Source organism: Orbicella franksi, chromosome 8, assembly GCF_964199315.1.
Source record: "Orbicella franksi chromosome 8, jaOrbFran1.1, whole genome shotgun sequence".
Lineage (NCBI taxonomy): Eukaryota > Metazoa > Cnidaria > Anthozoa > Scleractinia > Merulinidae > Orbicella > Orbicella franksi.
The window spans coordinates 22,190,136-22,206,971 of NC_138152.1; the positions used below are offsets into that span (position 1 = coordinate 22,190,136).

At 40.3% G+C, this 16,836-nt stretch overlaps 2 protein-coding genes across 2 annotated transcripts in view; both read right to left on the minus strand.

Annotated features, from left to right (window-relative positions):
* Window positions 1-16,836, minus strand: part of LOC145494250 (uncharacterized) — a 448,804-nt gene that overhangs the window by 203,284 nt on the left and 228,684 nt on the right. The gene's annotated exons all lie outside the window — the stretch shown is intronic.
* The window catches only part of LOC145495725 (uncharacterized), a 48,394-nt gene that overhangs the window by 12,301 nt on the left and 19,257 nt on the right, over window positions 1-16,836 (minus strand). The window contains 17 exon segments of the mRNA XM_081475327.1: window positions 909-1,204; window positions 1,774-2,066; window positions 3,081-3,464; window positions 4,426-4,748; window positions 5,024-5,301; window positions 5,353-5,426; window positions 6,908-7,194; window positions 8,026-8,160; window positions 9,364-9,744; window positions 10,677-10,689; window positions 10,795-10,958; window positions 11,615-11,765; window positions 12,341-12,607; window positions 13,059-13,205; window positions 13,602-13,934; window positions 15,255-15,498; window positions 15,977-16,213. Coding sequence (XP_081331453.1) covers window positions 909-1,204; window positions 1,774-2,066; window positions 3,081-3,464; window positions 4,426-4,748; window positions 5,024-5,301; window positions 5,353-5,426; window positions 6,908-7,194; window positions 8,026-8,160; window positions 9,364-9,744; window positions 10,677-10,689; window positions 10,795-10,958; window positions 11,615-11,765; window positions 12,341-12,607; window positions 13,059-13,205; window positions 13,602-13,934; window positions 15,255-15,498; window positions 15,977-16,213 — 4,007 coding nt within the window.

Here is a 16,836-nt window from a genome sequence, read left to right on the forward strand (position 1 = left end):
GCCATATTTTCAACTCTCTTCTCCGTGTTTGGAAATGTGGTCAAACACGATCTTTCGTATTTCACAAATTACATCTTCCACAATACATCCTTGTTACTTACTGGCTTCCTATTACCCCCTTTCGTGTTTTTGTATACCTCACTAACCTGTCACTGTGAATTTTTCTGTTTGTCTAAAGGCTATTTTAGGTTCCCTATGACACAACTATCATGATAACGGACACAACTTCCCAGTCTGATTAGTGTCAGCACTTCAGTCTATGATCAAGCTACAAAGATATTTTAACTGTCCACAGAAATTTAAGGTCGATGTACGAAATCGTTTTTGTGTGGTGCAGGTTTAAAACTTTAACAATGAATGCGTGTGTTCATTAGCACTTTTCCCACCCAAACATTTCGCAACTTCTGGAAGCAGTTATGTTCTTCAATATAACTGGTCACTGGTATCCAAGTTTCGCAAGCTCTTTGAACGTTTAGAGTCAATTTGAATGACTTACCCACACGAGTGATGAAATGTTTTCAGTAACACATCTGGTTCACCCAGGCAATTGCTATGGCAAAATTTAGCCCACCTTTGAAACAGAAAGCCCCAGTTCCGTAAAATATGTTTGCCATGACCAGAGGTTCAATCCCGCACAGACTGTCGAGAACATGTACTACAGACGTACCTCTTCTCCTTCCCATCCCCCTTAAAATCAATGTTGTTTGAGGCTGTTGTTTCTTTAAAAACAATTCTTAACCTATGGTGCTCATCTGTTACTTGGGGGAGGGGCAGGCAATAGAGTTACAAATCATCACAGAGGAAAAAGGGCTGAAGAGCATGATATGTGACGCAATGCTGGTAGGGGAGGCAAATTAGTGAAGAGATAAATACGGTTTTCACACCCACAAAATCAGGAATCATCTTACCTCAAGAGTCAAATCTCTTTGGGTGGAGTTCCTCAATCGCTCCATTTCTCTTCTAAATTTGGACTCTTTCACATCAAACCTTCCCAACTCATTCAACACTGACGACGGTTCAGATCCAACATCTTCAAGAAACACTCGACCAAATAACTCCACACACAAACGCCAACGGCCCAAGAGGGAGTTGGCAGAGGTTCCATTGGAAATGAAAGGCTTGGGAGCGACAGGTGTGGTGGATTCCAAAGCATTATCAGGACGCGCTACAAATGAGGTTGACGGTTCTGCTGAGGGCTTGCTTTCTGTGGAGAGCACAAAAACGTTTGGGAGCAAGCCCGACTTTCATAGTTAGGAAATAATGGTTTCTTTCATTTCTTCAAAGGTTTTAGATTTTAAAAAACTAGCCTAATCCAACTCAAACAATACAACTGTACTTCCCTAATACAAACCTTGCGGACAACACAGGTTGAATTTTCGACTTTTGCATTCCTGCCAAACATGTACAACGAAGTTAAGCTTATAAATACATGCACGCGCTAAGTAAACTAATTTCGTAGGAAGTGAACTAACTTTTCAGTTACATCGGAAGAAATTGTTTCTATTTAGTAAAAAGCAGTTGTTTTTTTTTTGTATAGGGTTTGAAGTAATTAACAGGCAAGCACCAGTCCTATTGTCCAGTCAAACATGTTTCATCAAACACGATTGATTTTCTGCTTGGTTTGATACATAGTAGGTAAACTGGAAGAAAAGTAATGATTCTTTGAAATTCAATTTACAAGTTACAAAATGTTCCATATAAAACTGAGTCTATTTCTATCAGGGCTGTACACACATTTTAGAACTCTGCACTGCCATGCTAAACCTCTCTTACCGTTAACTTCCATTGGAATCCCTTCCTGTCCCACACCAGCTTCGTTGAATATTCTCGCAGCAGAGAATACAGTTTCAGAATCTTCTCGTGACAAAGCCATGCTGCTAACCAGGGGTGTACCCTTGTCACTGTCTGTGTGTTCATGTACAGTTCCAAACATCTGCTCCCTACGTGCTGCAGGGTGTAAAAGGTGTGGCTGGCATGCAAGAGGCAAAGCCTCCTCTACTGGTGCCTGGTATGGGTCTGGAGGGGTACAGCCCAACACGGTGGTGGAGTCAGTCCTCACAAAAAAGCTGAAAACACAATGCACGCCAAGTCTTTACAAATAACTGTAACAGAAACATCCCTTGCGCTGTGCCAGGTTTCAAATGTTTTGATGTAGTTTTCGCTATACAACAAGAATTAACTGGCAACTGCAGAGACTGACATGATTTAGCACATCAACAGGAATCTAATCCAACATGTTGGGTAGATTTAAATATCTAGACATAAGACTACCAGCTGATGTTTTACAAGCAAATAGTCAACAAGTCACACGCAAGTGGATATATACTGTAGGTGGGTCAGCAAATAGCAGCTCTAAGTATTTCTCGAATGACAATGTAAGAGTACTTTACCCCGTCAAAAGTAATGCGCCCGGGATTTTCTTATCATTGAATAGTAAAAAGGGAGAGAACAATGATTTGCCTTGAAAACAATTATTTACTTCCTTGCTTTCAATTGCATTTTCAGTCACTAACACTTTTACACGAGAATCAACGAAAACATTTGAAATTTCACGTTCATACAAGAAACACAGAGTTCTTAAAATCCTTCCCCATGAGTAAGCTCAATGTAATTCTTACTTTCAAGTGTTTGGAAGACCTCATGTGACTATCCAAAATGAAAGCTTCTGAGCACTACTTTCACTGGTACTGAAAAATATTTTGTTCTTTTGTGTTGTTCTTATCTCACCTTTACCAAAGCGAAAATCTGGAAATAATGTTCACCAACTCATTAATAATTCGTCCAGTTTAAACACGTGTCGGATATCTGATCTTAATTAGCATACATTTTTAAGATTATATTTCTTCGTTTTGTGCTTAGTTCTAGTTTCCATTAAGATGATATATCAAACACTCAACACTTTGTTTGACCACATTTCCAAACACCTCAAAGTCGGTCAGATATACTCTGTTACACGTCATATTTTCAACTCTCTTCTCGGTGTTTGGAAATGTGGTCAAACACCGTCTTTCGCGTTTGATATATTACTAGTCACATTTGAGCCATGGCAAAGTGACTGCAACAAGTAAAGGACTGCAAACCTGTGTAAATTTCCAGGCAAATTGGGTGTAGGCATGGGTTCGTCCTCAACATGATCTGTATCATCTTCGTATTCCTCTGCATCTCTCTTGAAACTTGCACTGTCCTCGTCATCAACATCATCGCCACCTTCGTCGTCATTGGTGGCATCTGCAGCAACAGTCTTCTCTGCACTAGACCGGTTAGCTTGTGAGCTGGCGTTAGGGTTGTTACGTATGTAGTATACCAGAGCATCCAAGACATAAGCCACGTGACGTAACGAAGAAACGTCCAACTTCGGCAAGGAGTCCCCGTGTTCATTTGAATGGCCTCTCAGAAGTGAAAGAACATAAACTAGGAAGTCCTGCCGACCAGTATCCAAGTTACTACTAGCAGCTCCGTGCCGCCTATTTTCACAGGAAAAAGAATATTACATTATTATTGTTGTATCCTTTCACGTGGACACCTCTGGGTCAGGTTACAATTTATCGGAGATGTTTGTTTTTTTACGAAAGTGGTTATGAAGCAGCCTATCCACTTATCAAAAAGTACCACCCCGTCTCACTTAGGGAAACTTAAATGGGCTTTAAAATTACCATCAACCATCATTGATACTAGTGGTTCTTGGCAAGAGCATATCTTAAGAGAAGATTGAAACTATGTAACAAAATTGTCAAATATGCCGCAACGGAAAGCAAAATGAAATATGCGCATATTCATCAAAACACATTTGTCCTATTTGATGGCCATTAAAATTCTCCTCGCAAGTGTCAGTACTAAGGCAAGTGACCAGCTGGAAATACCATATGTTGTAGGTCAAAAGTTTGTTCCTTGAAGCGCAAGAAGGAAAACTCAAAGAGAATGCATAAAGAGGTCTTAACAACGCCATTAATGGTCATTTAAATGATAAGGCGGAGTGGAGCGGTTGTGGAGATTCCGTGATAATAATAACCATGGACATAAAAAGGGCTCAGGCTAGCTTTGTCTGGATAAATAAAGGTTAAGTCTGCATATACAAGCCAAATGACCCATCAGACCGGCACCAATCACCTCTTTCTGAGGTATGAAGCGACTAGGAGTATTTCTACTCCCCCCTAGATGGGATAGTCCTTTGCAGAGGTGCCCCCTAGCATTAAATTCGCTGGTACCCAGTTTTACGCCTGGGTGGAGAGAGGCACTGTGAGAGTTAAATGTCTTCAGCACGACACAACACAATGTCCCGTGCCAGGGCTCAAATCCGGAGATGGGTGCACTAAACCTTGAGGCCACTGTGCCTCCTACTAGTCTAGAACTACTGCAACAAAAACAAATTGAACAGACCTGAAATTAAGAGCTTTTTTCATAACAGCTGAGGAAAAAATTACTCACCGTCTTAATACAGATCTTTTCCGTTTGTTTTCCAAAGCTCTTAAAAGCGAGGGATCTTCACGAGTGCGTCTATCTTTGTTGGCTTTAGGATGGAATTCATGGAGGGGATGGGAGGGGTGGGAGGGGTCAGTAGCAGCAGATAGCGATAGTCCAAATCGAAGCTGAGCTTCTGTGCAATCCAAGACAACAGCTAACCAGTTCCAGGCTGCTTGCAACTGCTGGACAACCAGGGCGCTGATTTCAGTCAAGGCTACTGGACTGGGAGTGAGGCTTTCAGCTGGCAATGCTGATGGGTCCTGTGCAATGTTGAGGAGGTCAGTTACCTATAGAGGAAAATGCAGTATAAATTAGGGGTGAAGGGACATGCACCGAAGAGAAAGTTAATCAAGTGCCGAAGGTGCAAGCCACTTAAAGGAATGGGGGCATGCCTCCTCCTCACAAGGACATTTAAGTTGAAATTGCAGGAAAGCTAAAAGGCTAGAATTGTTATGAACTAGAAGATGATATGCGTAACAATCCTCTCTTGGTAAATAAATACGCCAATAGCAAGCCATCTGAAATGGCTTATTTCAAAGTACCTCAAGCTAAGCTAACTCACCTCCCTTACAACAATGCCAAAAGCTCGTGCCAGCGCACTGGCCGAGTTACTCATACTGTGATAACCACTAGTCCCAGGCACCTCACTGGTGGCAGCAGTACTGGCAGCAGCAGCATTACCACCACTTCGTCTGAGTGACGTGGAATCAACATAGATAAACCCTGTGCCGCCACTTGTGGTTTAAGGTGTAGCTGCACTGCTACCAGTGGCACGTGACTGGGTGTTGTTGGCACGTATAGCCCACTGCATGGCATGAGGAGTGGTACTAGGGTCAACTCCTATGAGAAGAAAAGATCAGTAATGGTGATGTACTTAGTAAACTATTAAACCGTTTCCCTCGGAGTCAGACAAGTTATTTTGCTCAATGTATTTGTAATGCTCGTATTTCATCTTCAATGTTGTTCTGTGGATGACACCATTTCAATAAAGGCTATTGAAAAGATTCTTTCATGTTTTACTGATCGATATACTGTAAATGATGTTTCAGTGTGCCACATTACGCTACGCTATAACCGTACATGTATTCAGTAGTACAGTCAACTATCCGCTAACGGACACTCATAAGCAGACAGCTCTACTTACAGACACTTCTTCAATTCCCTGTTTTATCTCCCAGAGAGACTCTGTATTTACACATTCTCTTGTAAGCGGACGCAGACACTTTTTAAAATGAAAGTTCGATTTTTCCTTAGTTTACCCAGAAAGCAAGCTCTCCGTTCGTTTAACAAGAGTCCGATGCAATATTTGTAGTACCACGTTATGGCCACGTTCGTCATGGTCTGGTTCTCGTAAGCAGGCAGCCCTCCTAACTGACACTTTTCCAATGCTTACGAGAGAGTTGACTGACTACACAATTCTACCTTTTAAGTGTACAGCTAAAACTCTGGTGCGTGAAAAGTAAGACGAAAGCTTTGACTGTACTTTAAGGTGGTTGAACACAGTTTTTGATACCTGTGTTTCATTCACCTTTTTCTCTAACACCCTTGATCCCTCGGTCGCCAAAAATGGCTGCAAGCAAGTTAACAACACAAACTTTGGTTTTTTGATGGTTAAGCTGGCGTATGTGTTGTTGCCATGGCAACAGAAATAAATATAAACCAGTTTTTAAAATCGGTTTTGTTTATTTGTAGAAAATCTAGTCATTAAATTTTCTTTATAATTTGCATGCAACAAGCTTGTAACGATTCTCACAAATTAACACCATTTTGTTAATAATTTAACAGAGAGATCTTTAATTATCCCTTGTTGAAGGTTCACTGGAAAATCTATAATTTCCTTTGTTAAAGTTTAATTTTTTTCAATACTCCAGTTACTTATTTCCTAAAGTATTTTCGTTCCAAATTTCGTGAAATTCTAATGAGTGGTTCTCGAGAAATAGGCGTATTTCCGAGAGTGCAATTTTTCATTCAATCGCAATTTTTAAACTCATTACGCATGCGCTGCATTTAACTGGGTTCTTTTGGTAACAAAGAAAAAGCTGAGAATTGCTGGGTTCTTTGCATCGTTACCTTTTTCTAACATATCTTTGTAAGAAAAGACTAAAATCATCAATACAGTGCGTTTAATTATAGAGAAAAGTAGCACAGATAGTGCGAGTGTTGAGTAAATAAAATGATCGTTCTATTGACGACATGTTTGTTTTTGCAATCCTTGTGCGCGCGCTGAATTGCATCAGCAAAAGTGTGCGTGAAAATTGTGTTCGACCACCTTAAAGTGGTTCTGTTTATTATGGTAAAAGATGATTTTAACTCTAACACCTCTACATGAATTCCTACTGTAAGTCTATTCAGATTAGACATACTGAGCAATTCTTTGAAAGTAAGCCCTGCTTGTGAAAGGTGAATTGATCAACACGACACGCTCATGTCATGTTGATCAATTCACCTTTCATATTTCATTACCGTGCTTATCACTAAGTCCTGCTTATTGTTCTCTACAAGTCGTAGGAGTAGTAACATACCTGCGGTTGGAGGTCTGTTTTCTATACTCTCTGGCAGGTCATATGTTTCCACCACCACCTCCTCCTCCTCTTCCTCTTCCCCAGTAGACGACTCTTCCTCAGAATACAGCTTCACATGTTCACCATGCATGCTAGCACTACCATCTGACCCAATCAGTGAGCCAGTCACGCGATTGCGACGAACACTTTCCACAACATGTACCTCACCGACCTGAAACAAACACAAGTGTTTAGGATTAGTCACAGTTCAAACATTTTTTTACCCGCCAGAAGCCTCCTGAAGTCCAGGTTCAGGTAGCTGAAAAATATCTCGAGCCAATCCAATCCACTATAATAACAAGAACAAGAACAAGAACAAGAACAAGAACAAGAACAAGAACAAGAACAAGAACAAGAACAAGAACAAGAACAAGAACAAGAACAAGAACAAGAACAAGAACAAGAACAAGAACAAGAACAAGAACAAGAACAAGAACAAGAACAAGAACAAGAACAAGAAACCAGCTTCAATATCATCAATAGCTGTGCAAATCTTTAACAGTAATAATCATAATCATAATCATAATCATAATCATATAGGTTCTTGTGATAGCAATTAGTTCAGTTTCTTCACAGTAACCTTAGCTAGTGTGCTAGATTGTGTGGGCAAAAATTTAACTGTGGTTGTGGTTGCAAAACATTTTCCCCCAGCACACTGGTTCCCAGAAATGTTACAACTGATTGCACCAACTGATTATAAAGGCTGAGGGAAGTATTGATAACAAGATCAGCATCAAAGAGGGAGAAGCTAGGGTCGTGTTCTATTGGGATCAACCATTTCTGGTTGCTTGGGTTGGTTGTTTTTTCGTGTTCTACTCGGGGAAACCGTTTTCACTTGGTTTGATTGATCAACTCTTTTGACCGGCCTCAAACCAGGCTGAAACAGCTCATGGCAGCAAGTTGCCGCATTTCAACTGAAAATGGTTGGAAGTGTTCCCCAGACAGGTTGCAGTTGAAGCAATGGATCCCAATACAACACGACCTAAAAGTTTCGATGTCGTACCTGACTCTCTTCACTGTCACTCTCAGCCAGCAAGTCCAAATCCATGTCTGATTCATTGCCAGCTGCTCCACTCTCAATTTCTTCATCTCCAGCTTCTTCATGGCTTTCCGACTCCATCTCTGCCCCTTCAACAACCTGCAATAAAAGCACAGTTCGGAAGTTTGTGATCCGTGGTAGTCTTTTCCATCCTTAACCACCCTTGTTCCTTTATGGTTTATTATTATCTTTTCGGTGTTTTTCTATCCAACTAAACTGCTGTTTTCAGGTTTCCTTTGATTTAGAGGTTATTTTGTACGTGGCCAAAACAACTCAAAATACTGTGACTGAGTAGGTTTGGAAGATAAAAAACATGGCCATATACATGTATATGAGAATACGTGATGTGAAAATCTTAAATGTTATGAAAAAGCTGATACATGTACACCACAGCATATAAGCTGTATCAATTTTGTTTGAAATCCACGCAAATTTTCAGTTGTTGCAATACCACTAGCAGCAGTAGTTTGATAGATATGTGATGCAACTTAACATCACTAAGTGATATGAACGTGCAAAGCTGAAGTTCTACTGTTTCGTTGATTTGAGAAAAGCCATGAAAGGATATCGAGCAACTTGATCTGCAAGACTATTGGCATACTTTAATTTGGTGTTCGTTTCTTGGAACATTAGATTAACAGTTTCTATTAAAATGAACTTCAGTTGAAACACAAGACAAAAGACAGTGACGGTTGGATATGGAGGTGTGATCCATTAATTGGAATGAAGACACGTAAGCACAGTCGGAGATAAATAGTATCCATTAATAAATAGCACACATTTTTAACTCTCGCAAGCTAGCCTGGTTCACACTGAAGAGATAACCACAAGCGTAATCACAAACACATGCACAAGAAAAACGCTAGTGTGCACCGAGGTGAAATATGCACAAGCATGAGCGCAAGAAAAAGAAACATTTTCCTTTTTCTTGTGCTTGTGCTTATTTCATTAGTGTTATGCTTATTTCACATACGGAAACTGGCGTTTAAACAATAACAAGCAAGAGCGCTAGAATGCTACCAATTGCGATCTTGTTTCCCCTGCGATGTAACTCGCACTGTGCATGCCTATGTTGTTAGAGTAAACATCCTTGCGCTTGTGCTTGTGTTTACGTTCGTGCTTATCTCAAAAGTATGAACCACGCTTAAACGGGCAACCTGATGATCAGTGTTACCTCTACTTCCTAGTGAGTAGCTTAGCCAATCAGAGTAAACATCCTTGCGCTTGTGCTTGTGTTTACGTTCGTGCTTATCTCAAAAGTATGAACCACGCTTAAACGGGCAACCTGATGATCAGTGTTACCTCTACTTCCTCTCCATCAACAGCTGGTCCCTCCACTGCTACAGCACTCTGTTCCTGTGCACGAGGAATAGTAACAACCTGTCTCCTTCTGTGCCTCTGGTTCCGCACTCTTTGAACACTAGGCCTCTCTTGGGTGGCAGCCTCCTCAACAGACGATGGCGTAGAGGGCCTCATGGGCAGTGGTTCAACAGTGAATAAATCCTCGCTAGCTTGTGTGGCTTCAAGCGTAGAAGACAAAAGGCTGAAGGGTTGGGCCGGACAGCAGATACCTAGTCGCACTGGGGCAAGTATTGCATCAGCAACTTGAACAAGTTCAGGAATGGCTATGGTTGAGAGACACTGGAAATGCGCTGACACTTCATCAAGGGCTGAACAACATCTCTGTTAGCAAGTAAAAAGCATCCAGCAGGTACAACATTACATTTTGGCCAGAATGTTACTTTACAATGAAGTTTACAGGCGCAAATCTAGAATAAATCGTGACAATAAGTGCCTTCCAGAGGGGTCCAGGGCCATGTTCCCTTAAGAAATGTTCTGGATTTTTTTTTTTATCCCCTTTAAGGTCATTCCGCTGAACTAGAACCTGCACTGAGAGTTTTGTGAAACTTTGCCTATCGATTGTTTATATTATAGGAACTTAAATTTTGAAATAAAAATGAGGGGTCCCCATGTTCGTTTAGGAGCAAAAGGACCTTGTTTATACCCATATAAGTCCTTATAATAGCACCATGATTGTAGTTACGATTGCTTGCTAAATTCACGTTTCCGACGATTGCTTTTTGCTCTACACTGAGAATTGGTCCATATTTATTTTACACAGAGAAATTCATCACTCAATTCAAAACAACAGAAAAAAATGATAGGTCACCATACTCGTTTGCGAGAAAATGACGATTTACTTCTATGGCGAAGTCCAGCTGTAAAGAAAAAGCCGCCATTTTTCAATGCGCGCGCGCTAGTCACGCGTAAAATTATGCGCAGCAGAGATGCGCAATGCATTACTGGGGAATGACCTTAAAGGGTTTCCGAGTAATTCTGAAAAATCTGACCAATTTCCGTAAAACGGTGGAAACTGTTATGTATACGCGCCTGGATTAACGGGCTTTTGGAGCCAGAGCTCACCTTAACTACAAGTCTTGCATCAAAGTAATGAGCTGGAAGTAACAAGGTTTCATAGCAGCGGTTTTTCATTTTTTAAGAGGATTCTTTCCCATTCTTACGAGCCTCCTACTCATTTCTCCTAAAAAGATGACTACTACCATAATAGTTTATTTCAGCATGTAGTCAGATTGTTTTAAAAATCGTCTATATACCTGAACAGGATGCCTGTAAATGTTTTGTTGCCCTATAAAAATTGTTACGTAATAGGTAATTCTCTCATTCCAGAGTGTACATGTAGCAGAAAATGTAATTATAGTATGGTTCACTTACACTTTCCGTTTGCCATTTGCAGGGGCCATTTGAGATGCCAGCACAACAAAAACTCTGGCTACCGATCTGATGAAACGCTGAGCCAGGTTCATCTCATCGGATTTGTGAAGATCAGTTGAATTTTCTATCGCTGTGACCAGTGTAACAAGTAGAGGATCAAGTATCTACAGAATAGAATTACTACATTAATCTAGAACTTCCAACTCATTTCAAAGAACTTATTGCATTTGCTTTTCAAGACCATCCGGAGAATTTTGCACTGTTTAGAAACTTACTAGCCAAGATACAAGCCACTGAGTACATACATCTTGTCTCCGTTTCATTTTCTTCTCTATTCTCAATACTATTTTCATTTTCTTTCAGTTGTGTCCAAATCAAGCCTGAAATTTTGACACAGACTTTCCGTTACCAATCATTTCGCGTGATCTCTGGACAGACTGGACATGCAACCAAAAACGTGTCACCAATAAAATTTGAATCCTAGGGCTTGACTTCAGCTGTGTAAAAGATCAAGAATCTTCATGAACATAACTTCGAGGGTGAAGCAAACAACAAGCGATCGGAAGAACAGGATATTCAAAGAAGCAACTTGAAAGAGTAAATGTCTAAGCGTAACTCTTGTGGCAAATATCCCGATTCTTTTATTTGTTTCTATTGTGTTCAATACTTGTAGAGATGATTTGATATTGTGATACAAGGCCTGAGTAAACGCGCTTGAAGCGTCTAGTTAGCAATGATGAAACGTATTGTACCAGAGGACACCTAGCTATGAATATTCATTTCCTTTAGCCCTAACAGATGACATAATTCAACTTCTTACCTCAGGACCACACTTGGCTACAAGACAGTGTGTGAATGCATCGAGTCGCACTGTACCCGCCTGACTTGAAAGACGATCTTCTTGTTCCGTCAAGGGTATGAGATGGCTTGAGCCTGCATCAGGTAATCCACTGCTCTCATGTCCATGCAGTCTAACAGAAACGAGTAATAAGTGATGGTTACTTTTGACACCAGGTCCATGTTGTTCAAAAGATAGATTATGTTAACACCAGATGGATCGTGATAATCATAGTTTGTTTTGCCAAGAGCGATTTTTCCAGCAGATAGCATTATCCCCCTTTTGCACAACTGGGCCCAGGTGAACAAAGTGCACACTAATGTCTAGCAAGACAAATAACTGCAATGAATGATACTGATCTTTAACAGCAAGTCTTTACGATGATAGAAATCCTTGAAATCATGGGCTTCAAAATTGAACACTGATGGCATAGGAACATTACTATAGCGAGGTAGTCACGCTGTATGGTAATAACTGTAATGAGCAAGTTTTGTCATTAACAATCAACTGTTTGATATTTTTGCTTGGCTTGTGACTGATTTTATGTCTTTTGTTGTTCTGTCACCTCTGTAATGAGCAACTAATTATGCATTTTTTTGCAATTTGTTTTGGTTTTGATGCGAGGGACAAAAATCGCTTACTATATGCCATGTTTCAAAATAGTCATTTCAGATCCCATACACAAAACAAAAAAAGTGGTCCCTTTACTTTGCTTCTCCCGGTGATCGACAACCATCTCTCAACATTGCACTAACGGCTCGCCAGTCTTGTAGGATAAACTCGAGAGCCTTACGAGCAAACCTAGGAGGGTCCAGATCATGTTCTGGAAGTGGCGGAGTTGTGCCATTTGTTCCAAGTGTCCTGGTCTTGGCTTTTGGACGCGCATCTGTAGCAGCGCGGTGAGGTCGGAATTGCCTTTGCTCAACAGTTTGTCGGGCCACAGTTTGAGCCAAAAACAGCAGTAAATGCTCCCCTCTAAAACAAAGCATAAAAGGTCAACAAAAGCTCTAACCTGCTGTACTAAACAAAAAAAATGTATCAGTACTCAAGTGTTAACAAGGACTTTATGTTCTACCAAAGCCCATTCTACATTGAACATTGGTAGCGTTTATACTAGGGGCGGATTATCTGTTCAAGACAAACTAGCTGTCTGAGAAGATTAATCTGTCTGCCTGAGAAAGATAGTCATCCAGGTATAAATCTAGCATTATGAATTATGTGGCAAAATTCGTCTTAGGCTGATTAATCTTAGAGCGTCTGCCAGACAAACTTTGCCACATACCGACTAGATTTAAAACTACATGATTCAATCGTTTCAGACAGATCAATTGGCTCAGATGAATAAATCGTTTCTAGATATACATTCGCCATCGTATAATTCTTCCCTTGAATAAATTTGGCCATTACATGACATTATAAAGCCTACCTTCCATTAGGCCGGCTAACCAAATCAGTTTCTGACACAAGTTTTTTCAGGAGTTGAATGCGAGCAGCCTGGGAGCCTGGTACCAAGGTACGGCACTTGCATTTTTCCCAACAGTCACAGTAAGCAGTGGGTGCTGTTCTCTTCAACCTGATTGCATAACAAGTACGGTAACAATACTCTAATCAAAATAGCACGAAAATGGTAACAAAATGTCCAAAAATGATATTCACCTTACGATAACAAGTAAGCTTACGTTAAGATGAACAACCGACTAGTTTTAAACTGTACAATTACATAATGCATACAGTTACTGTTGCTTCACTTAAAGTGCATTTAAAAAGTTAAATGAAAGTGGAGGTTCAAGAAGCTTTACTGTACCTGTTAAAGGGGAAAAATAGATATGTTAAATTAAAGTTTGGAAAGTTCAACTATGGCCTACACACACATGCATGCAGAGCTGTGAAAACAGCTCTTAAAATTAATATAATTATCAGCGCTTCAAGTGGAAAATCATCACTATTTCGAGTTTATTTAAAATCGTACTTGCAGTCATGGCCTCGGTGGCACACTCGAGCACACTCAGTACAACAACAAAGAGAACCAGTCAGGCCACAAGTGCGACACTCAAAGATGTCTTGATTGATGTGCTCTGTGCCAGTCCAAGTAAATGAACATGTGTCATTACAGCACAGCACATGGAGAGGAGAGGCATCTGGGTGACTGTCAGACGGACACACCATGGATATTAGAACATTTCTGTCAATCTGTCCACTTGGGTTGGTAGCTAGACACTGGGCTGTTGTGAACAGGGTGAGCGCAGCATGGTATGCGCGGCCACGAACAGCAGCCATAAATGGAGTGCAGCCATCTGTATCCCTACCAAGGAGAAAAATCCCGATAAAAAGTTAACCAAAGTCAGCAATGTTTTTCTTGGTATACTAAACACCCCCTACCCCCCACCCCTAATAATACCTGTATGAAATTCATAATCAAAATATCCAAACCAATGCCCTTGCTCTATACCATAATGAATCAGATTCACCCAGGGCCCAACCTCAAGGGAGTGCACTTTCTGGAAAGGGGATATATTTTTTTTTCTTCAGCATCACAGAGCAGTGGTACCATTGACACACAATACCCATTTTTGTGCACAACAAATGTTGGAAAACTACAGGGAGGCCATTCTATTGTGCTAGGGGGACGTTTGATTGCTCTATTCCTACCAAATTATAAATGAACAAGAAGCTCCCAGAATTGAGAGTACAGTTTGATAGTAGATAACCAGATTGAAGTGATTTTGACTGGATACCGTTTCCAGAGGTGCAAACCATGGTCATGTGGTGTGAGGGGATAGAAGGCCAAAATGACAACATTTGCGTCCCGTTTTTCTTTTCCCTCACTCTCTCCCACCAACTTTTCTTTGGAAATGCATAGAACTCAGATTAATTCCATGATAATGTCTTCAAAACACTTCTTCAATGGGAGCCAATTTTTGGAGAGAGGTAACTGTTGGAATGGAGTTTTTTTTTATTCTATTTTAGTTTTTTACTCAATCAATTTACAAACACAATATACATAGGGAAAAAATTAAAATAGATCAACAAAATAAAAAAGAGGCAAATAGTAACATTACAGCACACTACTTACTTACAGTACAATGTGATAGTTAAGACTACAAGCCAAAACATCAGCACTATTTACATCGTTTACTTAGTTAAACAAAACAAAGAAAATACATCATCATTGCATGTTAAATAATAACGTTGAAATAATTTTTGGAAAGCAGCAATAGACTTGTTTTTAAATGCTATTTCTTTCTGTATGTTTAATTTTTCTTTTAGAAGTATGAGAAAACTGTCGAAAGAGAGCCTTCCGTCGAGCAGGCAGCTGCAGTGTATAGAAAATTTTGCAATTAGAAGCACACAGTTCAAAGAGTATCTATGTTCCGTTTTGTCGAAAACACTGTATAAAATCATACTATTTGACAAAGTTAGTTGCTGTTTCGTTTCATTTGTCCAGCAGTTTTGAAAGGTCTTCCAAAAGGCTATAATTGAAGAGCAGCGTAAGAACATAATTTCATGATCTAGGGAGTGTGTATCAGCAAAGATCACCATTAGGTCTTGTCATGAAGGCTTGGCACCTCCATCCTATAAAGTCTCTTGAAACAGCTATATACTAAAGATAATCATTACTTACTTAGCAGTCATAAGTTGAAGAAGGAATGGAGCCAACACAGTACTCTCACACAACAGTTTAAGGCACCTAAGAGCCTTACTCTGCGTGTGCTGTGAATCTATTGACTGGCTGGATGATGATGATGATGCTGATGCTGATGCTGCTGCTGCTGCTGCAACTGCCGATGCACCTGATGGTACTGGTGCAGGGACTGACCCCGATGGAGTTGGGGTTAATGATGGACCTGTTTCATCATCTCGTACATCTAAAAAGTCAGAAGCAAAATAATTAAAACACACAAGCATAGCTAGGCATTTTGATATTGCACATTTTTACAACCAGTACTGAGATTGCAGTGAAACATTTCGCCTCCTACACAGTACTAGAAAACCCCACTGCAATTGTTGATAAAACAGACTTTTGAATTATAAAGTGATTTGTTCACTTTAAGATATATTTGGAGGTTTCAAGCCCAACCGAACCTTTGGATTGTCCTCTTGCACTAAACAATTGTGGCAAGGGAGGTGCAGGACCATTCACGTAAAACTGATTGGAAGAATTAGAAGAACGGAAAAGGAGATAGAAAGTTGTTGAAATAGAGGAGAATGATAAAAGAACAGTAGAAAGACTGCTGTAGTGAGTCGTAAGTGGCAATTAACAAGCATGTGTGCTCAAATTTGCAGCTAAATGCTTTTAAAATAGAGTGCCAAGTTACACAAAATGAATGAGGCCAGTGCTATCACCTGGAGCATCTGGTGGCCAGTGCAAAGTGGGTATAGGAGCATCTTCCTCCACATCAAGTCCTGCAAGTGAGGACGATGCAGATCTTGCAGCAGTAACTGCTCGCTGCATCATCTCACGCACACCCAGTTTTGATGAGCCCCCACTGCCTCCTGGTCCACTAGTACTACCTCCATTACCACTGGCACTACCCAAAGAACCAGAGTAATTACCAGCACCCGAGTTACTGGTAACACCATCTGGGAAAATGACAATAGAAACAGAATCAGTCTACTTAAAGACTACATGTTAATTGTTTCTGCGCATTGATCCTTGCTGCACACACAATTCGCCATGTCATGCATGGAGAGCGCAGCATCGAATTCTGCCCTTTCAAGCTTTTTGCTTAACTGTACAAAGGCTTCAAGTGCCTCTTTAAAAGTTATGTATTATGAAAAGGAAGGCAACTTTTGGAACTCTTGCTTGCCTCTGTTGACTCTTCTTTGACATCTTTCGCTTAAAATCCTAGAGATTATTTTTTTTCAAAATCAGAGTTTTCAAAGTCAGGCTACATGCGTTACCTTTGAAACAAAGTCAGTGACCCATTTTTTTTCCTTTCTTTTTTCGTTTGCATGTCAATCACAAGAAACCCATTACTGACCACAGAATAAGTGCAAACGGCCTTAATATAATTGTAACCAACAAAACAAGCAAAGTCAGAGCTTCCTATAACAACAATGAGTGAAGTTTCTTTCATATTTTGTGAAAAGTCATCATTCTTGGCTGTTAAGCTGGAGTTTACCAAGCACATTTTGTTTTTATCACAGTCAGCCAAAGCAGTGAGTTACAAAATCTATGATAGTCCTTTCTCAACTAAGTAGAG